The 27,952-nt window shown below is 43.6% G+C and overlaps 1 protein-coding gene across 2 annotated transcripts; it reads left to right on the forward strand.

The window, feature by feature from the left end:
• Window positions 1-3,671: 3,671 nt before the first annotated feature.
• LOC123398995 (protein SCAI homolog) lies at window positions 3,672-9,824 on the forward strand. 2 transcript variants are annotated; one of them, XM_045093431.1, is made up of 9 exons: window positions 3,692-4,406; window positions 5,239-5,445; window positions 5,555-5,794; window positions 6,932-6,998; window positions 7,088-7,231; window positions 7,419-7,510; window positions 8,214-8,387; window positions 8,463-8,599; window positions 9,226-9,824. In XM_045093431.1, the coding sequence occupies exons 1-9, from the start codon at window positions 3,870-3,872 to the stop codon at window positions 9,410-9,412; spliced, it is 1,785 nt and encodes a 594-aa protein (XP_044949366.1). In that variant the 5' UTR covers window positions 3,692-3,869; the 3' UTR covers window positions 9,413-9,824. The 2 variants fall into 2 exon arrangements, with proteins under 2 accessions (XP_044949367.1, XP_044949366.1); XM_045093432.1 differs by lacking the exons at window positions 8,463-8,599; window positions 9,226-9,824 and having other exon boundaries at window positions 3,672-4,406; window positions 7,419-7,514; window positions 8,214-8,307.
• The last annotated feature ends 18,128 nt before the right edge of the window (window positions 9,825-27,952 follow it).

Genomic DNA, 27,952 nt, shown 5'->3' on the forward strand with positions numbered 1-27,952 from the left:
GTTAACTTGAATCACTAAATTTTACATGTGTTTTTATTTTTTATCTATAGAGCAACCAACGAAAATGTGAATGATGAACAACAGAAATAGAAGTAGAGCCACCGCAACGGTGCAACCACATAAAAATGCCGATGAATTTAATCCAAATGATATTGAGTGTGATATGAAAAAGAAAAAAACAAATTCCTGAGTATCGTCCTGATATTCAAAACCAAGTAAGGCGAGCATATGTATTGAAGGTTCCAATATATTGATATGTTATATACTCCTTCCATCCCGAATTACTTGTCGCGGAAATGAATGCTCCATTTCCGCAACAAGTAATTCGGGGCGAAAATAATATATTAGTTCACTTTAAATTATGTTTGTATTTATATTTTTTACTTCATTATTAATATAGGATCGTGGTTCAAAAGTTTGAGACTATTTTATATGTTATATATCCAAACACCCAATTATAATTTGAAGCCCATAACAGGTGAACATTTATCGGGAGGGTTGCATTTGCGAGCATTCACCTGGCAGTTTTAGTTGAGAGGAAGAGGGAAGAGATGTCAGTTTTTTTAGGCGACATGGCCGTTTTTCTCCGAGAAGGCAATTTTCGTGTAAAAACTGTCGTCGTTTGTTCTCGTTTTGCAACTAAAATTGTCAGCAAAGATGGTTTACTTGTCATCCCCCTACAACAAACTTTCGCTAACTACCATTACCGTTATGATTTTGAGAGCATCTCCAACAGCCGCGCTTCGCGCCGCGCCCAAAAAATGTGTTTGCCGCGCGCTAGCGCGGGGTTAGGCGCTGGCTCCAGCAGCCGCTCTATAATGCAGCGCGTGCGCGCCGCTCCAGCAGTGCCCAAAAATGCAGCACGGGCAAACCATTTTTTAATAAATAGATTGCATTAAAATAAAAAGCATACAAAGTTATTTTACATAGATTGCAACTTGATAGGTAGTTCGAAAACATAGATAGATAATTCGGTGCTAGATAGTTCGAAAACATAAAAACTTAATCCCAGTCGCTCCAATCATCTGCACCATCATCATCGTCGTTGGTGTCGTCAGAGGTTGACAGCCAGATGTCGAACCAATGCTCGTCTTCTTCAGTGAAGAAGGAGCTCCCGCCTGCATTGACGATGTCGGCCTGCGCACTCGCCAATGCCTTCCGTCGACGCCGGTCCAACCGCTCCTCGCGGCGCCGGCGCGTGTCCTCCTCGCGGTGCCTTGCCCAATAATCTTGCTCGTAGGCGACGTCCTTCGGGTTGCGCCGGTGCCACTCCGCCATGACCCGCAGTGTGCTCCGCACGGTCTTGTGCGGAGTTTACACGAGGCGGCGGAGCGACGTCTAACGCCTGCTGGAGCGTGTAGATGTCCTGGAAGTTCATTTGGCGGCGCGGCCTGCCTAGGCGCCACGCCGCCGCGTCGAACGCGCGGGCGGCCTCGTGCGTCGTGTCGTACGTGCCAAGGCTAAGCCGGAGATCGCCGGAGCGTATCTCGGCGTAGAACCCGCCGTTGGGGCACTCGTGGACGGCGCGGTAACCCGACGCAGAACGACGGCGCGGCGGCATGATGGCGCGTCGGGAGTGGGGGCGCTGCAGCGGTGGCGGCGCGCTGGAACGGCGGCGGCGCGAGAGGTAGAGGGAGAGAGAGTGGAGCGGTGGCGGCGCGAGGGAGCGGCAGAGCTGCGGTTTTATAGGCGCGCGAGCTGCCGCCTTTTCGCGCGCGCGCGCAACCGCTTACCGCGCGCGCTGTTTTCCTGCCGCCGCTGGAGCGCGCCATTCCGTCCCGCTTGCGCTAAAATGACGGTTTACCGCGCGCGTGCCCTTTTCGCGCGTCTGTTGGAGATGCTCTGAGATCAGATAGGGAGGCTCAAGTTTGCCCAGGCTAAACAAAATTCCTGGCTCCGCCAGTGAGTATGTCTATATACATCTGTATGTAGTTCATTAGTTGAACCTTTAGAAAGACTTATATTTAGAAACGGATGGAATATTTTATAATATAAACATATGATACTATACATTACGGATATGATATTAAGGCCCTGTTTGGATACTCTAACCTGGTTAGAGTTAGAGTTAGATTCTAACCCTTGAACTAATCTGAACTAACTCTAACTCTAAAGGTGTTTGGATGGGAGGGTTAGATGGATAATAAATGCTCTTTCTCAATCATTTGGCTATTTTGGACCTCTCTCTTTTTCTGGACCCCACCTACTCTAACCCAAAAAAGCACCTCTTGAATGGCTTGGAGTTTTTGGATGGGTTAGATGCATCTAACCAATTCTAACCCATCTGTTTGGATCTTTGAGGGTTAGATGATTCGATTCAAATTTAACCCACTCTAACTCTAAACCTAGGATTCAAACAGGACGTATCATATGGATGATACTTCTAGACTAATTACCGGTCGCGGCGCACGGGACCAGAAAACCCAGGCAAGTAAAGTTAACCGGGAGTTGAGGGAATCGTTGCCGTAAAGCAGCCGCCGGTCAGCTAAGCTAATTCTGGCCAGATCTCCACGTCGCAGCAGCCTTTTAAAGCCCTCTCAGAGATTCCCAGCCTAAACCGATTTGTTAATGACCCCGGCGTCCAGCACCGCGGCGCCACGCCAGCCTGTTCCAAGCGAGCGAGCCAAAGATTTGGGCGCGGCTGGGCTGGGTGCCGAATGATTGCACGGGCAGCCAGCCACCTGCAAGGCTGCACCCACCGACCAAAGAGGCAGAGGGAGGATGCCCGCTCCGTTCTTTTTACTGCCCAGAGAATTCTCGCCCGGGCTGATGATTCCTACTACGTACTTTAGTCGATTATTACAGAGGGTTTACTCAAAAGTTTAGCTAGGCTCCTTTGGATTTTCTTAATAAAGTGTACTGGATTAGTCAGGAGGCAGCAGGGCAGGTGTATATCCTCCGATTCTCTCCCTTTGTTAATTGCGGAATGTTATTATATTAGTAGCAAATGCGATGCAGCTGTGGTGGTTAGAGGAAACTCTGAATATCCGCCGCTGACTGCGAGTTAAAGGGCAAATGAAGAGGAGCCTTCCTTCACCAAACTCTGACGAGACATAAATAAAGAAGAAACAAGAAATACCTGCCCAGCCACCTCCACCAGCACTGCACTGCAATGCAATGCAAGGGAATAGTAAGTAGTGCAGAAATCTTGATAAAATCATAAAATTATGAAACTACCAACGTCAAACTAGCGCGTACGTTGAGCGAGTCGCAGACTCACAGTCCACCCGAGACCGAGCGAGGAGGCATCATCGGTGGGTTCACAACTGAATTCCACGCCCTGCCATGGATCATCCTTGTCGCTAGCCCTCGGATGGAGATCCATACCGAATCGACGCGAACAGACTAAACATATGTCTGACAGAACGAGTCGCAGGGTCAATTCTCCGGTCCAAATCTGCTGCATTTTCTGCCTGTCAGTGCGTATCCTTTTGGCTTTCACTCCGGTCAACCGCCGGTACTTTCCCATCGGTGGTGACATGGATTCCACGCACTGACTTCACTTGCTCGATGAAAATGGGCCTACAGTCGTACACTTGTACTGTAGAGTGACAGATAAACAAAGAGCTCGGATGATTGACCCATCAGAGCCCAATTAGCGCCCCAGATGACAGCGTTTCCGCGCAGTAAAAAATAACAGCTCACCGCCACCCCCGTGCACTACTCCACTGTTTTTTACCTCTTCTCGAACGAACTGCCCCTTTTATCACTCTCTTTCCCCTCTCTCCGCACCGTCGCCATCTCACCGCGTCCTCCGCCCGTTCGCCGCCCGAATCCAAAGGACAGCGGGGAGAGAGGGAGGGACGGACAGACAGACAGACAGGGAGGGGCCGAGCGAGCCATCGCCTCCCGCGCCCAGGCCGCCGGCGATGGCCGACGGCGAGCCCTCCGGCGCGTACAGGGAGTTCAAGGCGCTGGTGGAGGCGGCGGACCGCAAGTTCGCGCGCGCGCGCGACCTGCCGCTCTACGGCGGCGGGGACCACCACAGCCGGAAGGCCTTCAAGGCCTACACGCGCCTCTGGCGTCTGCAGCAGGACCGCCGCCGGGACCTCGTCGCCGCGGGCCTCCGCCGCTGGGAGATCGGCGAGGTCGCCTCGCGGATCGGCCAGCTCTACTACGCGCGCTACCTCCGCACCGCCGAGCCGCGCTCGCTCGTCGGCGCATACGTCTTCTACGAGGCAATCTACAGCCGCGGCTACTTCGCCGCCCCCGCCCCCGCCAACGCCAACGCCTCCGCGGCCGCCGGGGGCGGCGCCAAGCACCAGGGCCTCCTGATCCGCTACAAGGAGCTGCGCTTCATCGCCCGCTTCCTCGTCGTCGCCATGCTCATGCGGCGGGCCGAGGCGGTCGACCACCTCGTTGCCCGCCTCCGCTCGCTCGTCCAGGAATCCAAGTCGGCGTATCCCGTAAGAAGCTTTTCTCCTGCGTGTGCTTTGGATTGGGGGAGCCCCAGTTAAATGACGCGTTTAGGTCTTCTCTTTGGGGGTTATTACTACTCTTTTTTTTGCGGGGGAAGCCCCAGTTACTTTGGGAAGCAGGACAGGATTGCCATCTTCATTATTGAACGAATGTACTATGTTCCTTATTCATAACAACTTGGTGTTCAACACTTGTTTTGCCAGATTTTTTTGCTATTCAAACGACTGTTTATTTTTGTACAATTCAGTTTGAGTAATTACGTCAATCCTCTTTGGTTGTGTGTCACTTATCCTGCTCCTCTTTTTTTGTTGCTCCACACTCCTCTGCTGTTTAGTTACAGAAGAAAGAGCATAAGTATCCCTCTGTATTCATGTAGGAGTAGTAGATTTGAGTGTTTTGGAGAATTGCTGATCATGGAAAGAGAGGGTTCGAGCGGATTCTTCTTTTCATAGGTGTTTGAGTCGGTGGTGATCTGAGCTTGTCAAGCAATGTGTTCTTACCCTTAGGATTTGTAATTTTTGGATTGTGTGCGGATGATGGTTGAATTTTACCACCCTCTGAAATTTAAGATATGATCAATGAACCTATTAGGGGTACATATTACAACCAAGTAACACATCAATGAACCTATGCGTAAGGAGCGAGTAGTGCATATTTTATTGCTATGCTACATGAAAGCTTTGGATTGTGCAACTTACCGTGGTGTACTTTTTTTGTGTGTTTCACCACTTACTTCTTTATTCATTTCAGTACACTAGGACATTTTAAGCCTGATTTGCTTATAATTTTGTTCTTCCTTATAACGTGACCTCTTCTTAGAAAACCAACTTCAAGGAATGGAAACAAGTGCTTCAAGAGCTTGAGAGATTCTTGAAAGCTGATGGAGCATACAAGGGATCTAGATCACTTAGATATGACAACTTGTTTGATTCTTATGCATCAAACCTTGCATCAATAGCAAGATTCCATTCGAAAAGAGTACTGAAACTGAAGGAAGCTGTATTGACAAGTTACCGCCGAAATGAGGTTACTAATATTACCCCTTCATAAATAATGCTTCTGTTCCTCTAGTTATCACTTGTTTTGGTACTATGCTGATCAGCTCCCTCACATAATGTCGTTGTATGTACTGCAGGTCAAGTTCACAGAGCTAACTTTGGACACTTTCAGAATGCTACAGTCTTTAGAATGGGAGCCCACAGGGTCTTATCAGATAGCTGTTAAAGAACTTACAGAAAATGGCACTATGAGTGATCAGAGCGGACCCTCTGGTCTGATCGATATTCACCTTTCTACAGAGATCTCTGATGGAAATCTTCCTTCAAATCCTCAAAGAGCAATCATATATCACCCTACAGTTTCTCATCTTATAGCGGTAGGCCCCTTCTCAAAATTGCTTCGCCCCCTTTAAAGTTGAAGTTTTGCATAACCATGTATAATTTTCGTGGGAAATTCCTGTCTTGAAAACAGCATTAAACAATGCTGCATGCTGACCAGTTGATAGACTGGATGCTGATAATATGGTCGATGTTTGTGATTTGGTTAGTGAAATAATGCTGTGTAGACTTGTTTCTATTGTCCACAAATATCATGCATCAGTGGGTGACTCAACAATAGAAGTGATATAGTATCGTATTATTGATATGACTAAAAAAGGGCAGCCCGGTGCATGTAGCTCCCGCTTGCGCAGGGTCCGGGGAAGGGTCCGACCACTTTGGGTCTTTAGTACGCATGAAATAAAGTTACGATAAATTCTATTAAACTGAGGATCAGTTAGGTAGAATCGTTTAAAAATAGTTAAGTGGAACCGGAGGATTTCCTGCATTCTTGCTGCAACATGGTTGGCAGGCCAGCCTCGCTAAGAGCTTGATGTGGTCATACTTTCTTAGGCTGCCTTTGCACCTTTTCAATGCTCGGGTACTTGCATTTTATAGTATGCTCACTATGTTGGCTGAGTAGTCATTATAAGATTTTCAGCTCTGTGATGTTGCGGTTCTGCTTACCAACATGGTTGTTTGCTGCAACCCAAATAATACATGGAGATATATTTAAAAGAATTCTGTGTTTAAAGTTCACCGGATTTGCCAGTGTGCATAGGAGTGTATACCTCTTCTCCCTTTTACAAGAGTAGGATGAAGTTGAATTGAATATCTGAGTTTTGAGTGCATGCATTCGAAAAAGGCACATTTACTGCCAATAATTGCTCCATAGCACGCCCACCAATAATATTGTCTTTAGAAAACATCTCCTTGTAAATAGGCATAGTGATGTTATGGTTAGCAGAACTGAACATCAAATTTTGAGCACAGGCACTGCCAAATTGGCAAATTGCACGTTCAGACCATCCTACAAATTGGTAATAATAAGTTGCTAATAATTTATGTGGGCAGTATGTTACTAGATCTTCAGACTTCAGAGACCCATATAATGTCAATCCACATTGTTCTCTCTCCTCTATTTGTGCCACCAGATTCCTCGGTCTTAAAATCCAGTTCATGAATGGTAATTGCAGGTTCTTGCCACAATCTGTGAGGAGCTCTCTCAAGATAGCATTCTGCTCATTTATATATCAGCATCAGGTTCCTTTTGTATTTGGCATTGCAATTTATGTTGCACCCTTTTGTGTTGATTAGGTTTCCCTTCTAACTTCCAACATTTATCCTTCCAGGCTTTGCTGATCAGAATGCATATCAAAAGTATGGATCTAGCTCCTCATCACGCTCAAGGCCTGCTTCTGCTTTCTCAATCGATAAGCCAAATTCGCATAGCGGTTCAGATGATCATGTATGGCTTGGTCCTCGTGGAAATGGTGGTATGCTCCACTTTCTCATATAACTGATGGAATTATATGCGTATGTCGCAATGTTACTTATCAATTAAGTCCACTATTTATGGTTTGTTAGTTTGGTGGGCGACTAGATTGTGAAATAATATCTTACTTTTATGAGGATGGATAGCCTGCATTTTCTCACATCTCGACCGGATTACCATTTTTCCAGGTCCAAACAATCTTTATCCAGAAGATCTGATACCATTCACAAGATACCCACTTTTCCTTGTAGTTGACAGTGAAAATAGCCATGCATTCAAGGCAGGTTTGTCAGAACTTATTCTTGGCTTGGTAGAAAAATTGTTACCATGATGCTTGAGCTTTTAGTTGTTTCTTAGCTATCAGATTATATGTATGCATCTTTTTCTTTAGTTCACATTATCATGAATTGTATGTATTGAATCTAAATGGTCAGACATTCTCATTTGCTTCTTAAGTGGAAGCATCTCTGTAAGTTGGTAGCATTGTTCAGTGGGGTCCACAGATTCAATGTCTCAATCTTTAAATCACTAAACAAAGATTAACCTGCTTATCAGCCTGTTAATTGGTCATCACTGATGATAAGCGATCATGTATAACATATTGTGAGAACAGAGAAAACATCCATACTTGCCTATAACATCTCGTTGTAGTGAGCTCAGTTCTATAGCATACCATACCTGCTTCCATAAAGAAAACATCCAAACTTGCCCTTGTTAGTAGCCCGTATGTAAAGCCAACATGTTGATTCCTTATCCTTTTTGGCTACTTGTTTTCCTTGCACATAGTTATATTGCATTTGATTGGTAAAATTTCTGGAATAGGTTTTCTCTTTAACAGTTCCTTTTATCTCATGAAGTCATTACAATTGATGAGGAATTCTTGTCGTAATTTCTTGAAGTGGTTCTTTCGCCATTTTTTTTTCTGGTAATAATGCAGAAAGAAATTTCTTGAACAAATTATCATTTGCTTGTATAATCGCCAGGCCATACATAATGCAGAGAAGGGAGAGCCAGCTGCCTTACTTCTTTCTCCTAGGATTGCATCGGCCATGCATGGTGTAGAATCTATGGGCAATGCAGGCCAATTTACATACTTCCTGACTGCTCCGATGCAAGCATTCTGCCAATTAGCTGGAATAACTTCCGACATTGACAGCGTATGTTCTATTTTTTGAGTTGAGTATTCCTGAAATATTTGTTTCGACCGTCTGATCTCTTTGGGTTGGTTTCAGGATACATATGCTAATGCGGAGAACATACTTTTCTCTGCTTTGGAACAGTATGAGGAAATCCTCAGCACGTCTGTCGGATTGAACATTGTCTGGGGTCAAATTTTACCTGATCCATTTCTAAGGCGCCTGATTCTCAGGTACATTGATCCATACCTCCCATCCCTGAGTTTTTGGAAGTTCTATGTTAGTATGGCAGTATAACATGTAAATGTATCTTGAAGCATGAACTAGTTATCCATATTATTTGCATGCACCCGCTTTTCACAGGAAAAAGGAACAAATTTGCATTTAAAATTCATCATGCTACCACTATTTTGTGTATTAAAGTCAATTTGGGCTGACTGCACTGAAAGTATGAAATCAGTAATTTAACATGATCTGATAGAGTGGCTTGTCTATTGTTTGTCCTTTCGCATCAGTTGCATCCACACTGCTCTGTGCATCTCAGCGTGCAAGTTATTTGGGCTTAAAAATGCGACGCTGACAGTCAAGGGGACACTAGATTATCAGCACTGCATTTTGTTTAGGTTTGTGTAGGGACCAGGGAACAGTTGCTGCGTAGATACTTGGTACTAGCTAAGTTCAATCCTGACAATATGGTTGGCTTGCTAGATAAATTTTTGTCGCATATCTTATGTTTATTTATTTTTTGCTTCTCAAACAAAGATTCCATTGTATCTTAGAGGACATTTATTTGTCCCATGCAGTAGACACTGTTGATTCTATATGTGGAGTGTTAACATTCTTCGTTATATGCCGTCAGGTTTATTTTCTGTCGAGCAGTGTTATTCTATTTCCATCCTGAGGCGCATGGTGAACATCTACCAACCTGCTTACCCAGTCTTCCTGAGTCGGTCTCTCCAAACGCCAAAGCCATCAAGACTCCCATCCTTCTGCTTGCAGAAAACCTTGTTGTCAGCAATCGGTTTCATTTCAGCAACAGGACATGATGATCAAGTGCAATAACACAGGCTTTCTGTAGATACCTCCTTGGTAAATATGGTCCAGCTATTTGTTGATTGTTTAGCATTTATACAGCCAGCGAAGGATGAGTCGGTCAGCGGGCTATAGCCGTCTGCAGCCTGGGTGAGGTGAATTATGATAATATGATGATTTTGTGTGCTGCTTCATCTCCGTTGCGCTTGCGCATCTGTAAAAGTGTGTTTTAGGTGTTTGCTTTGCTTTGCTCTGCTCTAGGTAGTGTAGGGTTTTTATTTCCTTCTCTTTTGACTTGTGTCAGGAGAAGGCAGTTTGTAAGCTGGAAGAGGCATTTTTTTTAGTGCTCTAGAAGGCAGATTATTTTTTTAGGTTTAGCTTAATATGTTGAAAGTATTTTAGCTCCATGTTTTGCCTTGTTTTTCACTTGCCTTGTGCTCCTAACGTTTGCAGTTGGTGTTTGCCTTCCTTGAGGGGTTCCGCGTACCTGTCCAGTTTGTCTGTTTTGTTTTGTCTTTTTATTGGGTAACATTGGACTACATTGGAGCATGTGAATTTTGAAAAACTGCTGCATAACAAGTCCCACATCTGCTGTGCCTCTGGCTGGCCGTTTTTTTTTTTAGCAAAGTCTGGCCGTTGGTGGGTTGTGCGAGGGGCGCTGGGTTGGGCTCAACCCATCGTTTCCCAGCGCACCTTGAGCTTGTGTGCGTGGGCTAACCCACTGGCGTACAATTGCATACAATCGTGAGTTGCATGTTTGTTCTTTACGTAGTAGGTTGGCTCGTTTATCGCACATTCAAAAAATATGTATACAATATATATATATATATATATATATATATATTTGGTGTAGTTTAATTTTTTCCGTACCATTCAAGAAGTGTATGCAACATTTTTTTTTTAAATCACGTGTTTCAAAACATCTCTGTGGCATTTAAGTATAAAATATAAAAAGTGTGTGTATAGTTTAGAAATTGTTTGGTTAACATTCAAAAGAATATTTGTCACAAACACTCTTATATTATGGGGAGTACATTTCCAAAAATGTTCACGTGTTTATATCAATTGTGACAATTCATAGAAAAAAATTACAATGTAAAAAAATGTTTGCATAGTTAAAACAGTTACAATTTTAAAACAGGTTTCAATGTGTATTTGATTGTTTTTTCACGTACTTGAAAAATTGTAAACAAAATTGATCATGTATTCAAAAATGTTAAACATGTACTCCCTCCGTTCCAAATTAAGTGACTAAAAAATAACTCAGTTTTGTACTAACTTTAGTACAAAGTTGAGTCAATTATTTTGGAACGGCGAGATTTATATTAATATTTTAGATGTATACAAAAAACATATTGTACATGCATATGAAACAAAGTCAAAATCAAAACATATGTTCGACAAAAGTCAATCTTGTATTGAAAAAATATTAAAGATGTATAAAAAATGTATCTATTTTATGAAAAGTTGGACAACTGTTGAAAAAAAGAAAGACAGAAATAAGAAAATCAAAGAAAACAGAAAAAAAGCAAACAACCCCAAACCCCTAAGAAAATAAAAAAAAGAAAACAAAGATGCAACCAGTGAAACTAAAAAAAATAACACAAAGAAAGAAAAGAAAAAAAGCACGAGCTAGAGCGGCTAAAGTACTCGGTCTGCTGAAAGGCGAGACCGAGTTCTTTTTTTTTGGTACGGTCAAGAAACTAGAAACGTATGCGCGCTTTGCTGCACCGTTTGGTTAAACTATGAAAAGGACCCGTATGTTGCAATGAAAGAAAAAAATACCACACGTTTTTAATTTACAAAAATTGATCTATTCCCTCCATTCCTAAATATAAGTCTTTTAAGCGATTTCACTAAGGGTCTACATACGGAACAAAATAATTGAATCTATACTCTAAAGTATGTCTATATACATCCGTACGTAGTCCACCAGTGAAATCTCTACAAAGACTTATATTTAGGAACGGAGGGAGTATAATCTAAGAATTTTTGTTACAACACAAACAAAGATGAACTTACCCTACAAAAATGCAATTCAAGATTTCCACTGTCCATATGCCGCATGGAAGTAGAAAATAGATTCAAAATCCAGCAACCACTCTGTATGCACATCTGGCCGATGTTGTATACGCCGGGCGCCCCTGTGCTCTCATGCATACTGTCGTACGTGAGTGAAAGAAATCAAGATGAACTAATCCAGAGGCCATTGGGGCAAAAAAAATTGTTCGCGGTCTAGTTAGTGGTATACAATCTAGCAACCTATCATAGATAGTTGGCCTCTTTCACAAATAGTCCATTTCATCTTCTCCTTCTAATTCCTATTGCTTGATTTGAATCAGCTTGATAGAAGAAGAAAAACAATTAAATAAAAATCGCTTTGATTTGAATCAGCCTATAGAAGAAAAGAAGAAAAGGTAAACAAAAAAGGAAAAAAATTAAACAAAAAATGCTTGGTTGATCACAAATAGTCCATTTCATCTTCTCCTTCTAATTCCTATTGCTTGATTTGAATCAGCTTGATAGAAGAAGAAAAACAATTAAATAAAAATCGCTTTGATTTGAATCAGCCTATAGAAGAAAAGAAGAAAAGGTAAACAAAAAAGGAAAAAAATTAAACAAAAAATGCTTGGTTGAACCAACCCGGATTCGAACCCAGGTGTCGTTGTAACAAGGAGCGCGCTCTCGCCGGTATGCTAGCTTAGCTTTGTTGCCAAAACAACGGTTCAACCTTTTATAAACCAATACAGAGCGGAGCGATTTGTAATAAAAACGAACCGTTTTCTTTTGACTTATGGATATGGATAATTTTAAGCAACTTTAGAGGTAATGTTTATGACGTACGACAGAAGCATTGTTTGCTTTATTAGTAGGTAGAGATTCCGTGTGATTGGGTGGCATTATTTTTGTTGATTGTTTTGTTCGTATGCAATTTAGGCTCTCATTTGTTCAATCTCATACCGAGCTCAGTTAGGTGTTGCAGCCAAACTATTGAAAACGTAAACATATATAGATTAAGGATGGGAATAACTCCCATATATAGAGCACTTATCATCTCCTGTTTTACATACTCTATACCTTGTTTTTCCTCTAAACCCTAAAACCCCTCTCGCGACTAGGGTTAGGTGGATCTGACGGCGCCCGTCGATCTCATCGACGGGGCGATCGGCCTGAATAGCAACCGGAAATGGCTTCATCGTCCGCGGACAGGGATCGACAAAGGAGTGGTGCTCTCTCCCCGCGTTCGGCCCGAGCGACGATGGAGGAGGCACTAGGAAAGCTGGATATCTCGGAGGAAGAGGCAACACTGCTGGTCATTGACGATTCTGAGGAGGGATCACAACCGAAGCGGTTACTGGCGGGGAGGGTTCTCTGTCGCAATCTTCTGCATATCCAAACGATCCAGAGTGCCCTTCGCCCGGCTTGGGGAAACCCTAGGGGACTGCTCTTCCGATCCCTGGGAGAAAATACGTTCACAACAGAGTTCGAGTCTAAGCGGGATCACGATCGAGTGTGGGATGGTTCCCCGTGGCACATCAACAAGCATGCGGTGATTTTGCAGAATCTCGAAGAGCACATGCAGCCGTCGGAGTTAGTGTTTGAGAGTTTGCCAGTATGGGTGCGGGTCGTCAATCTACCCTACAATCTTCGCAACAACAAATGGGGGTTGGCGATCGCGCGACAAATCGATAAAACGGCTTCGATTGTATAGATCGATCCAGTAGGGGGCTTCCTCCGTGCTCGTGTGTCAACTGATGTAAGGAAACCGCTACGAAGATGGATTTTGATTGAATCATCAAAGAGAAGAAGTACGGACAAGTATGACATCGAGTATGAAGATATCCCGCACTTCTGCTTTTCGTGTGGTAGATTGGGTCATGCCGATCCTTTCTGGCCCTCTCCTGAGACCAGGGATGAGAATGGCGATCTACCGTTCAAACCAAGTCTGCGGGCAGCGAAGGATCGTAGGCGGACGAGCTCTGGTGAACATCAACCTAAACCCAGCAATCAGAACAGCACCAGAGAGTCCAGGGCGTCGAGTACCAAGCAGAAGGAAGGGGTGGAGGTTACTTCCCCGGTGAAAGCACCAGTTCAACATAAACGTAAGGGAGTGCCCCAAGCTACACACACCTATAGGCCTGTGGTAAAGCCCTTGCTTGCTCTTACTGAGCACGGGGATGCTATGCTTTGTGGGACACATGAGCTACCCAAGAGATGCCTGCGGAGTTGGGGCAGGAAGGGGGAATTACGGAAAATCTGGAAAGAGACACGAAGAAGAAGAGGCCTACGCCTCCCTCTTCGGAATCCTCGGCAGCGGCTGCTGGTCAGCCCTGCCCGGCCCAATGAGTTTCTTAAGCTGGAACTGCCGAGGGCTTGGGAACCCTGGGGCAGTTCGTGAGCTTCGCAATGTTGTGAAGCAAGAAGCGCACGGTCTCCTGTTCGTGATGGAGACAAAAATCGCAGCGTTAAGAGTTGAGCGTTTGCAGAACCAGCTTGGTTTTGCAGGTTGTTTTGCAGTGAGCAACTCGGGTCTTAGTGGAGGGATTAGTCTGTTCTGGAAGGCAGACTTTGATGTCGATTTAGTGACCTATAGTGCCGGCCACATTGATGTGAGGGTGCGGCGAAAGAGCGATGATAGCATAGTTTGGCGTGTCACCGGTCTATATGGTGCTCCTCGTGTAGAGGACATGCATATGAGTTGGAGTTTGTTGAGAACGTTGCATGCAGTCCAGCATGAGAGCTGGTTATGCATCGGTGACTTTAACGAAACAATGTATGCTTCAGAGCATTTCTCACGAGCGCAACATTCTGATAGACAGATGCGGATGTTTCGTGAGGTTATGGATGACTGTGGGCTCCAAGATTTGGGGTGGTCCGGGACGACATATACCTGGGATAACGCTCAAGCAGGTGATGCAAATGTAAAGGCGAGGTTGGATCGTGCTTTTGGTAATATAGCTTTGTTAAACCTTTTTACTTCTATCACAGTAAAGCATATCGGGGCTGTGGAGTCAGATCATTGTTTTGTGATGGTAAACATAGAAGAAGCTGCTGATCAGAGAACGGGGAGAGCTCGAACATTCTGTTATGAGGATGTTTGGCAGACACACGCGGACTATGATCAGTTGGTTCTGGATAAATGGAGATGCGGTCAGGGAGGGCAGAGGCTACAAAATGTTACTAATGCTTTATCGGCTCTCCAACAGGATCTATCGTCATGGGGAGCCAAGGAGTTTGGCTGTCTCTCCCGGCAGATAATGAAGCTACAGGAACACTTGAATCGTCTCCGTTTGCGTTCTATGGGAAGGGGTCCGTCAGCGGAGGAGAAGGACCTTTCTGCCCAGCTCAGAGCGACATTGAAACGAGAGGAGATATGGATGCGGCAGAGGTCTCGGGTCCTGTGGTTGCGCGATGGTGATAGAAACACGGGATACTTTCAAGCCCAAGCATCACATCGGTGCAGAATCAATAGAATAGAGAGTCTGGTTAGAGCGGATGGAACCAGATGCTCACAACCAGATGAGCTTCAGGAGGAGATCTCCTCGTTTTATCAGCAATTATATACATCGCGAGGCTACCACCCGATGGATGAGTTGCTGGATTCGGTCCCGGTCAGAGTTTCAGGGGAAATGAATGAGGCGCTTGCAAAGTATTATACAGAAGAGGAGATTCGGTATGCTCTTTTTCAAATGGCGCCATCTAAGGCCCCTGGAGTTGATGGTTTTACAACGGTTTTTTCCAAAGGCATTGGCAAATCCTCAAGCAAGATATTGTGCCAGCTTTGTTGGATTTTCTGAATGGGGGCGATCTTCCGGAAGGCTTGAATAACACTTCAATTACGTTGATCCCCAAGGTACCTTTCCCCCAGCGGATTACTCAGTTTTGTCCTATATCTTTGTGTCCGGTTCTTTACAAAATTGTAGCTAAGGCAATTGCCAACCGTTTGCGGGTTTTCTTGGATGACGTTATCGGGGAGGAGCAAAGTGCTTTTGTTCCTGGCCGGCTTATCATGGATAATGTATTGATTGCATACGAGAGTGTGCATTCGATGCGGAGACGAAGAAGAGGCAAGAATGCGGTTTGTGCGGTCAAGTTGGATATGATGAAGGCATACGATCGCGTGGAGTGGCACTATCTTGTGGCGATTATGTTACGCCTGGGATTTCACATGGATTTCGTTAAGTTGATTCTGAAGTGCGTCTCGTCAGTTTGATTCTCGGTACGGGTCAACGGGGAGCTTCTCCCCTTCTTCACCCCTACATGTGGGTTACGACAGGGTGATCCCATGTCGCCATATCTTTTCCTCCTTTGTGCAGAAGGGTTTACCTCCTTACTGAAATATCATGGAGGGGCACAAGTGGATCGTGGAATCCGGGTCAGCTATCAATCACCCTGGATTAATCACCTCTTGTTTGCGGATGACAGTCTCATTTTTATGCAGGCTTCGGTATCTAGTGGACACCGGTTGAATGAGATTTTGAGAATCTATGAAAAGTGCTCGGGGCAGACCGTGAACAAGGAGAAGAGCTCCATCTATTTTAGCCCTAACACTCTTGATACGATTCGTCAACAGGTTAAACTTTGTCTCAATATTGGGGTGGAGGCTTTTAGTGAACGGTATCTTGGCCTTCCAACGGTGGTTGGTCGAATAATGAGTGGTACGTTTGATCACATTCGCGAGCGAATTAGAACGAAGCTGGAAGGTGGTGTGGAACAGATGCTCTCTTGCGCCGGCCGCGAGGTGAGACTAAAAATGGTTGCACAAGCTATCCCAACTTATAGCATGTCCTGTTTTAAGCTGACTAAGAAGGTCTGTAAAAGTCTGGTTTCACTTATGGCAAAATATTGGTGGAGCTCTTCGGTGGATCGGCGATCGCTGCACTAGCTGTCGTGGGATGCAGTTTCTGAACCAAAGTGCAAAGGGGGAATGGGTTTCCGCGATCTGGAGAAGTTCAACTTGGCGCTTTTGGGGAAGCATGGGTGGCGGCTGATGACAAACCCTAGATCGCTGTGTGCCCGAGTTCTAAAGGGAAGATACTTCCCGAGGTGTGATTTTATGCAAGCTACGGCGCCAAAAAGTTCCTCTGCTACTTGGCGCGCTATCATCGAAGGTAGACAAGTTCTGCAACTTGGTCTGATCAAAAGGGTTGGGGCGGGGTCTACAATCTCTATCTGGGATGATAGTTGGATCCCCTCCTTACCAGCAATGAGACCCGCTCGACTGGACTACCCGCAGTTCTAGCTGGTTTCTGAGTTGATTGATAACTACACTAGCACATGGAATATCGATCGTGTTAGGCAGGCTTTTCCTACTGCCGAAGCGGATGCAATTTTGAATATCCCCCTCAGATCGGAGGGAGGGGAGGATGTGCTGGCCTGGGCGCCCGAAAAATCTGGTATTTACTCTGTCAAAACAGCGTACCGCTCTCTGATGACCCAATATGAGCTTCAGGCTCTAGAAGAGGGGATGGTAACAGAAACTTCATCGTCAGAACAACAGATGTGCGCCATATTATGGAAGCTCAAGGTTCTCCCGAAGGTGAGGGTGTTTTGGTGGCGGGTTTTGCGAGGTATTTTACCTGTTGAATCTGTTCTCAAGCATTGCCATATATCTAATGATAGTGCATGTAAGCTTTGTCTCAACCCAGATGAGACTCTGGGGCATGCTTTAGTGGATTGTTCTCACGCAATGAAGTTTTGGGACATAGCGCCAGATTGGTTAAATGTCCATCGACCAAATGTGCAACCCCAAACATGGAAAACTGACATTTTATGTGATCAGAGGCATTCGGAGGCTGATAGGGCGAAGCTGGTGTCGATCATGTGGTCCATCTGGACTTCGCACAACAATATTACTCATGACCGAGGCCCTCTTAGCCCAAGCCAGTCGATGATTATGACGAGAGATGCTCTAGCAATGTTGGACATTCCTCGGAACCAGGCGGGTACCCTACCTGCGCATGGGTGGAGGCCACCAGATAATGACACTATCAAGATTAACACTGATGGCAGTGTGGCGCTCCAGCGTAGCAGAAGTGGCGGTGGAGGGGTTGCTCGCTCAAAGCATGGCTTTATCGCTGCGTGGTGCAAACCCTTCGTCGGGGTGACTAATTCCCTTGTTGCAGAAACCTTGGCATTGCGGGAAGGTGCTCTCTTTGCTCTGTTGAGAGGATTTTTGAAAGTTATTTTGGAGACAGATAGCTTGGAACTGGTCCAACTATGGCATTTGCATCACAATTCTCGCTGTGTTGTGGCGCCTATCTTGGATGAAATAGGGGAGCTCGTAGCTTTCTTTTCTTTGTTTTATATTCAGCATTGTAATCGAGCAGCCAACACGCTTGCCCACTTGTGCAAAGCAAGCTAGCACTCGAGAGGTGACAGAGTGTTGGATGCTGTCGTAACCTAGCTTCCTTGTAACTTGCCTCCAGGCAGATTTTGCCGGGGCTTTTGCTGAATAAAATACCTTATTTCAAGCTCAAAAAAATCTCCTGTTTTACATATTCAGTGGTGACAATGCCACAAGAACTACAATGACCTATCGCTAATATATTTAGTATCTGAGGTAAGCTAATTGAATCCAAAATGGATACTCACCCCCTAGCTATTTTTTTTTAAATATTGCATTTTATTTATTTATTTTGAAAAATAATGCTCAAATTTGAAAGTTTTCAAAAATATACCTGTCTCGGCTTAGGCGTGGCCGACAGGGACTAATCGGCCTAGACAAGACCAATTAGTCTTAGTCGGCCTTGGCTAGGCCGATAGGCCTATCAACCTGCATGTGGGTGCATGACAGGGACTAATCGGCCTTGGCTAGGCCAATTAGTTCCTGTCAGCCTAGCCAAGACCAATAAGTCCGTGACAGGACTAATTGGTCTTGGCTAAACCAATAGGTGCATGTGATTTTTTTTCAACCCTACCTATTTTCCCGGCTCCATTTCCCGCCCATATTCCCCCAATCTTTCCCGCCATTTCGTTCCCTCCTCCGTTGCTGCCTGCATGCACATCGCTTGACGGAACGAATTGACGTACACGGTTCATGATCGACATGTTTCTTACCATGGCACGCCCTTGGAACTGGTGCAACATGCCATGACAGGGCAGTGCGTACACGGGTTAGAGAAACGTGGTAGCCCAGCGAGGGTGAACAACGGAGATACAGCCGGCGTCACAACGCTCAAGGCCACAGGAATGACACAGGAAGTGATGTGCACATGAGGCTTTAGCGAGAGAAACGACTTGGCCACCAGAGAAAACGGTGAGCGGTGGTTGTAGGGAGAGGTACAAAAGGAAAAGAGGAGTATATTAATCTCTAACCGTCTTCCTTGCAGATAATTATGAACGAGGATGCGAGCAGATCTTTGGCTCTAAGCTTTACGATGAAAGAAAAAATTCGTATTTACGCACAAGTACACATGCACATGAGTATTATTCAGATCTACTCTATAATTGATCGAATAATCAGTTGTGATTTATTTTACCTTCAAAGAAGCTTGGTGGACAAGGAAACTGTTGACATCGGGTGGTGCCACTGTCGGCTAGCTCCTTGCAACGTGCAACAACTATAGAATGTAGGCAAAAGTGTGTGCATAAAGCATACGCATATAACTATATATTTAAATATCCTTGCAAAAAAATATATTCAAATCATTTATACTATCGGGAGGGAGGCTAGAATCATGGAGGTTGTGAGGGTACACTATATTCAAATCATTTATACTATGGGTGGGAAATGGAGCCGGGAAAATAGCTAAGATTGAAAAAAAATCACATGCACCTATTGGCTTAGCCAAGACTAATTAGTCCTGTCAGGGACTTATTGGTCTTGGTTAGGCCGACAGGAACTAATTTGCCTAGCCAAGGCCGAGTAGTCCCTGTCATGCACCCACATGCAGGTTGATAGGTTTGTCGGCCTAGCCAAGGCCGACTGGGACTAATTGGTCTTGGCTAGGCCGATTAGTCCTTGTCGGTCACGCCTAAGCCGAGGCCGGTATATTTTTGAAAATTTTCAAATTTGAGCATTATTTTTCAAAATGAATAAAAAATGCAATATTAAAAAAAATTAGCCGCCCCCTATACATGTCGAGGAAAAAACAAAAATGCAATATGGCCAACAATCAAGTAAGATTCTAGCCCGAAGTGAATGGACAACACACTCTAGAAATACTCCATCCGTTCCTAAATATAAGTATTTTTAAAGATTTCACTACAGACTATATACAGAATAAAATTTAGCAGGATTAACCAGGTAGCACGTTTTCAGTGACGTCCAGCGTCGGGAGTCATCATACGGTTCCACTTGTGTGGAAACGCAAAGGCAACAGTCGGACCATTTATCGCTCTTGAGAGGGCATAGCTCATCCTCCTTGAGGATCAATGCAGAGAGTTGCGTATCTTACCACGTAACCGTGAAGAGGTAGAGGCAACTCCTGTTCCGGTTGTTCTCAGTTCACAGAGCTTTGGGTAGGGTCGAGGCAATCGAAAGGGCCATGCGCCTTTATCATGAGCAGCATCTGAGACCAACAACACGAGGAGGTTGCCTTGATAGCAGCAGACACATTACATGCCGGTTCCACGAGGGAACGCCACAAGTGCTATCCGGCCATAACGGAACACCTAGAGGGCATCCACCACAAGACAACAATTATGCGAAGCACCACTTCCTATAGGTCGCCTACTAGCATTCAAGCACTTCCCAATCCATTTGATGTCACACGATTGATGGGACACCATGCCAATAGTTGACCGTCCAACGACGGGGATCTACCATCACACCTCGGTCCAAAGCTTTGCATCAAATCAGGCCCGATTCGCGACCCCCCTAACTTGGCATGCTCATGCACGAGTCTGCGTCAACTCGAACAAGAGTTTAACTGTAGCGGTTCTAGTTCTTTGAAATACATGAAAAAATCGTAAAAAAGAAAACAGTTTTTAAAGCCAATATTATTTGATAAGATTTCTTTAAAAAAAGTGAACATTTCTCTGACGTGTTAGTACTTTTTTAAGAAAATTTAATTTTTCATTTTAAAAAATAAGAATATTTTATAAAATAAAAATAAAAATTTGTTTTGAACATTTTCTGAAATACAAGAAAATTTCCAAATTCGCAAACTTTTTTGAAAACACAACCGTTATTGTTAAAAAAATTGAGAGTACAAATATTTTTTCATAAGTTTGCATTTTTTACAGTTTTTTAACAAAGTTTCTTAAAATTTGAGGAAAAAAAATTTAAAAGGAAAAGAAATATTGAAATAAAACAAAAAAAAAATCAGCAGGAAAACCAAGAACACCAAGTAGGAACCTTCCCGAAACCAAAATTCGTATACATGCTAAAATATAAAATGGGTCGGTCTAGATTCAATAACTCGGTTGCTCAATATGTGCGAAATAGCAACAACTTGACCCAATTTGCGTCATATAGGTTTTGCTATTTTTCTTTGAATGTAGGAGTATATCTTCCAATTTCATATATTACGAAATGGGTAAATATGAATTGAATTGTGGTAGCGATGTATTGATGAATTTGGAAAACCAATAATCGGTAGAAAGTTGGTAATTGCACAGATAACATATCCAATGAAGACCGGTATCAATTGAATTCCGCGATATCTGACAGAGATACACCACAACACGCCCACCGACGGTGCTAGAAGCACCATCTGGTGGGGTATTCGATGCAAGAGACATTATTTCTACTAGGTTACATTGTCGCCGCCACACATCCCTAACCAAAGCGCGAAATCAAAAAAACGAGAGTGACGCCCCTCTCATCGGCGAGGGGCCGGGGTGGTACACATCTTCATGGCCTAAAGGCGATCGGAAGTGAGGCGGATTGGCACGCTGCACACACCAGGAGGGAAAACCCTAGTCGCTTTTTGGGAAGCTTTATAAGATAATTGGTTTTGGTGATCCGACAATTTTTTTAGCAGGTTTTCGAATCCTTGATGATTTGTACAACAATGGAAGTATGATTTAAGACAACTACATGTGAACTTAGAAATGATGAAAGTTGTTTTTGCTAAAGGAAGGTAAGAAGAGATGGTCTTGGAAGATTCGAAGGTAAGCGACAATCATCTTTTTAGGAAAAGAAAATCCATGTGTAGAACCATGTACAAACCAATATGTCTTTTCAATGTCTGCAGAACCATGCATGAAGCAAGAGTGGTAAGCAGGTGGTGGAATCGACAAGTGACCTATAAACACAACTAATTTACAAAATAAACTATGTGCGAAAGAAATGCACACGTCTAATCTTTTTGTACGACGCCCGACAGCCGGATGTCACAGTACACTGTATAGCGCATGACATATGGAAGCTACATGTGTGGCCAGCGTGGCACCTTATGCCACACTTCTGATTGTGTGGCGCGTAGGTGAAAGGAGCCACACTACATTGTGTGGCGCCTAGGTGAAAGGAGCCATGCTACCTTATATTAAACCATTGTAACTTTTAATCTGTGCATCCGATGAAAACATGCCTTATATGAATGTTGTGTATTTTTCTGTGTTCTACGCAATGGTGGTATTTTCATCTATGTTAGGATCAATTTTTTTGATAAAAACTCTGTTACGAAAATGCATCATAGTATAACTGACGTTAAGACTTATAAACTTGGCATGATGATAGTCATTGACCTATAGCTTTTATGCATTCGCATCCTACAAGAGTTTTGCACTACATAATGCATACGTTCACGCCATGCCTATGTTTTATATGTTAATCATCTTTAACATGTTCATGTCTTGCATCTATGTGACTAACGTGATGTAAATAAAATTCTGTTAGAGAAAGTTGCATTTTTAAAGATCCATAGCAAAAGTGACTAACATGATAATTTTGCTATAGAAAATTACAAAACATGATATTAAGCATGCTTAATTTACTATGCACTTTAAAAAAAATGCAAAGTTCAGTTGACACCGAGGGACTTGGTGAATTTAACAAGTGTCAATCTCACAAAACATTGCCTTAGATACTTTAGTGTTTCAAAAAATAGTGACACTGATATTTAGTGGGTATGAAAATGACATGGATTCAAAGTAGATATAATTTTTTCCAACTTTCATAGTTATATCTTAATCATATGATGCCATGATTCTACTATGGATCTTACAAATTGCAATTTTCTATAACAAAATTTCATTTATACCATGTTAGTCACTTAGATGCAAGATATGAAAATATTGAAGATGACTAACATGTATGCATGATGTGAACGTATACATTATGTAGTGCAAAACTCATGTAGGATGCAAATGCATAAGAGAAATAGGTCAATGGCTATCATCATGCCAAGTTTGTAAGTCTTAACAAATTCGGTCAGTTATATTATGATGCATTTTTGTAACAGAGTTTTCATCAATAAAATTGATCCTAACATAGATGAAAATGCAACCACTGCATAGAACACACAAAAATACACAACATTCATATAATGCACATTTTCATCGGATGCACGGATTAAAAGTGATAACAATTTTAATATAAGATAGTGTGACTCCTTTCATTTAGGCGCCACCAAATGTAGTGTGGCCTGGCCACCACACAACCATGAGTGTGTCCCCGGGCGCCACGTTCGCCAGAGGTGTAGTGCCTGCATGCCACGTGCTACACAGTGCAGCCGGGCGCCACACGAAAATGTTAGGCGTGTGAATTTCTTTCACGCACAGTTCATTTTGTAAATTAGTTGCGTCTATAGGTCGATTGTGCCCATTTTGCCTATACAGGCGCATGGGAGAAAAGCACAAGATAAGAGCAACTCCAATCGCGCGACCAATTTCATCCGTGCGTGTCCTTTTGGGTTGTGGTAGACAAAATCGATGGTCCAACGCGCCGACCTAAACTCAAATGATGTCCGCCACATGTCCGCACCAACCCATTTCAGACTCAAATTTAGGTCGGATTTGCGTCCTCGCGAACACGAACCGGATGCGCCATGCGTCCTCTCCACGTTCGTCGGAGGTCCACGAGTCGATTGCACAACCACTGCCTGCGGTCGTATTAAACACGACCACCAAACTGGGGGCTGCGTGGAAGTGGCTGGAAACTGTCGGTCATCGTCATTTTTATTGGATGCATGCGGCGGAGCCGGCCTCATCCACTTCTCCTCCCCCGTCCCCATGTCTCCACACTTTCTCCCCCGCTGATGACCAGAAACCCTAGACCTAGCTGGCTCCCACCACCGTCCGCAATGTGCTTCTTTGGCAAAGGCAAGGGCAAGCTCATCCGTCACGCCAGCTCGTCCCAGACGCTGGTGCCACCTCACCGCGGTGCGTCACGGTGTGCCACCTCGCCGCGGTGCGTCACGGTAACACGAGCGCATGTACATCCCAGTCCACCAAGCTAGGTGGCACTGGCAGTACATACAAGCCCTCCCATACCCAGATGTCAACCTCCCGCATGGTTGGCATGTGGAGCCCCACTGCATTCCTCGGCCGGAGGTGCCCAGTCCGCGCATGCGCACGGGGAGGGAGGTGCGCCAGCGGAGCAAGTTGCTGACCCCCGACAAGAGGCGAGAGTCCGTGCGATGGAGACTTCTTTAATGTTTAATTATCTTTAATTAAGTCTATGTGGACTTGGGCCGGCTTTTGACCGGTGTTTCAATGCTAAATTATCATTGTTTGGGCAGTCTCGTTGTTTTAAGTCCGTGTTTGAAATTTGGGTCCATGCTTGCGTTGGATGGACTTGCCAACCCATTTGTAAAACTGGACACCAGCGTCTGCTCGACCGATCCAAACGAACAAAAGGCAGACAAAAGGCACGTCCCTTTGGAGTTTCTCTAACATCGTCCACGATCACAACCGCGAGATCACAATCCAAGGGCACACAGGTCATTTGGTAGTTTGTAAAAAAGATGTGGTGTGGCGGTTAGAGCATCTACATATGTATTAGGCAAATTCGGCCCCCCATACGTCCGCGGACACGCCCGGGCACGCCCACGGACGCATCGAGGCGGTCCCTCACAAATCGCTCCACATATCCACATATCTCATATCCCGACTCTTAAATCCATGCAAAGCCATGCACGTCGATCACGAAAACATATACTTGTCGCACGTAAATAACAAATATTGGTACCAAACATAAATAGTGCTTACAAAAATTTATTTGAAGTGCACAATCAATCATCTTCTCTTTGGTTTCCATTGTGGGTCGACATATGCTCCACCAGATCATTTAGTGTTACGTGTGCACGTGATGGTCTTGGAGATTTTGATGCATCTGTAGAAAGTTCACAAGTTGATCTGCATCTTGATTTTCCAAGATTTTAACTTGTTTGCGAGGTGCTTCAAAATGAGTGGTTTGGGCTACACCATCACCTTCATGAAACCTCTCAACAAAATGTTTCATAATCATCATCAACAATTAGACTTCTTCAAATTTATGCATCATGATGAGAAGTACCATCCTTGTCCCTTGTTAATTAGTGTTGCCCTAGACAACATCCTTACCTTATTTTCAACACAAATGTGTTCATGTTATGGAGCTCCTTGCTATCCAGCTAATGTTAGGTTGTAACTTCAAGTATTACGATCTTTTAGGTCAAGGATGTTGTGAGAATTGCTCCACCTTTTAAGAATTGTTGATATAGTAATACTTCTCACCGTCTCCATTCATTTCCTGGTCCCCTTGTTGTTTTTAACCGGAATACCGACCACTGAACTATGATGTGTGATTTCAAAATTTCTAGCAAACATGTTGCTTTGAATCTAATGGACGGTAATTTCATCCTCGGTGTGTTGGTCGTTGAATTACCATTCAAACATTGATCATGCAGCTTAGTCCATATTTCTGAGTGCAATTTTCAATCAATGTTTAATTGTGGATATTTCCTTGATCATACGTCGTTATATCATTTGGTCTAACGAGTGCTATCACCTTGTTCACCTAATTATGGAAATCCATCTTGAAGGAAATCTCGATGAATTTTGTCGATCCCATTAGCCACATCCTCATTTTCTCCATGATTCATGATGAACATATAAGCTAGTGTTAGAAATATTTGAAAGAATTATCTTTGTGCCTAGATCATGAAGAATAAGTTTGATAAAAGAAGTGTTTCCCCCTAAGTTCACATGTATTCTTGCTGCCGGGAATATGAGAAAGTTTTTTTGATTCCACTTGGATCATCCCAATTCATTCATGCATGTGCGAAGTATTATATGGTTTGAAGATTTTCTACTTTCACTCCATATAAATTTCCTATCACCCCAAGCCACTAATTAATTTGATCTAGTAAAAGAAGTTTTTCGTAAGAGCTAATCTGGACTTACACCAGTACTTTGATACCCTCAATGATGGTTCCCAACCTTAACTCGGTTGCATTTCATCGTAAGACTTGCATGTGGTCACATTTGTCGTGGATAATGTGTTCACGTGTGTCTTGTAATCCAGCTCAACGTTTCATATGCTCACTTCCATATTCCATGTACTGAGAATCTTGCAACGCCATCTGGTCAAGTTGTGTTGCACCCTTGAGTTTGTGATATCCTAACACCAACCAGATCTAATTTTTGGCCAGACATGATGGTTGGAACGTCTTTCAAGATTTATAACATTGGTCTTTATGTGACCCGGTAAGGTGATGTTATGGCTAGCATGCCTTGCGGGAGAACCAATTGTTATAATATCTTGATCAACGAGATTAGCCCATCTTCCGTGAGGAAATTGTATGACTTATTTTGTATACTATTCCTGATGGATCTTTTGCGTAGCCAAAGCGTGACCTTTACCTGATGACCATGTCAATGCTACTCCGAAGCATGTCTGTGGTACTCCGATCATCAACAAGAACAATGGAAGCACAATGTTAAATATTATTGATCAATTATCCAAAAACTGTTGTATGGGTAAACATCAGAATTTCCTTGCCCCTTTGTCTAAATGGTTACCTACTTGGAGTCCTATCATGATTATCCTTCCCTGCTTGCTATTGGGAAGGATACACACCTAATACTCGTGTATACACATTTTCCTTCCCATTGGTCCATATAAATATGATAATCACTTTTTCCTTTCAATTGTTTTGTTTAACCTTTCTGATAATCTAGCTTATCTGAGAAGTGGTAATCCCCTGCCTAGGTGAACACCTCGGTGTACAACTCTGTCAGTAAGACCCTGTTACTATTGTTGTTAACATTCCGGTAACCATCGGTGGACGAGAACTTTGCCTATTGGCCTGCCTCGTTTCAACGAGCAGTAAAATGGTTCTATTTGTCCCACGCCCTTGGTATCGACGTTGTTGCCAACATAACTGACAAGCTATCCTCTGCCATGTCTTGCTACCATGACCGTGCAAGATGTCACCGCTCTTCCTACTCTTAACCCACATGGTGGGCCCATAACCCACAGTTTCACACGATTGAAACCGGACTCTCCTATACATCTTCGATTCCAAAGTATCTTTTGCACTTGGCTTCGTATGTAATTCCCGAACCACCGTCCAAGGGATGATCTATTCTAATATCAGACGCAATATTTATTTTCATTGCTATGAACCCCTTTCACCTTCTGATTAGGCAATGAATGGTTGCCTACCCGTTTGAAATTTATGTACCATTTCATATTGCTCTCAATGTATTCCATGATAATTCATGTCTTCTTCTGTGAGTTCACCGTCAGATGCCCAAATTTGTGGAGATACATTCTTCCAGAGTTCTCCCTCTTATTGCATTCGTAGGACGAAGAAGATCCTGAAGAAAGGATGATGACTTCATCAGGACGACCTGAAACAGATAATAGAAGGCATCAACGAAAGGGATCGACTTCTTCGAGAATAACAACCAAGAACAAGATGATCCATTAGAATTTCGTAACGAGAACTTCCCTCTTACTCCTCCTCTTAAATCTTGGGACGATATTTCTTGTAGTGGAGTAGATTTGTAACACCCACCAGTGTCATGCTACAGTGACCTCACACGAATGGTGCCATGTCATCACGTTTAACTAGGCCAAATTGCCACTTGATAAAGTTAAAGCCAAATTCAAATTTAACATAAAGTGAAAAAATATTTATTCAAACTGCCAAACAAAATAGTTGGTCGGGTTGCAAATATTGCCTAAGTAATTATGTTAAGGAAAACAACATCACCTGAACTACCAAAATGTCCCTAGGAATTCTAATAATGGGACAATGATACTTGTGATATGCATTGGGTTTTGCGTGAAGAGGAACGGGTTGTATCAGCACAATGCATGTAAGTATTTCCCTCGATTAAGAAACCAAGGTTTCTATTGAACCAGTAGGAATATCAATACTCAGCCGTCTTGAGCGGCTGCACACAAAAGAGCAAACAACTTGCACCAAACGCGGTCAAGAGGGTTGGGAATCCCATTGATCTCGTTATTTGCAAGCAATGAGATGTGTAGATAATTGTAGATACTTGTGACTTGCAAAAAAAATAAAAGAGAAATAATAACAGCGAGTAAATTACAAGTTTTCTGAATATATAAGTGAATAGACCTGGGGACATAGTGTTCTCTAGTGGCATCTCAAGAAAGCAACATATGGTGGGTAAACAAATTACTGTTGGAAAATTAATCGAACATCGGA

The sequence above is a fragment of the Hordeum vulgare genome, chromosome 5H (genome assembly GCF_904849725.1).
Source record: "Hordeum vulgare subsp. vulgare chromosome 5H, MorexV3_pseudomolecules_assembly, whole genome shotgun sequence".
Taxonomy (NCBI): domain Eukaryota; kingdom Viridiplantae; phylum Streptophyta; class Magnoliopsida; order Poales; family Poaceae; genus Hordeum; species Hordeum vulgare.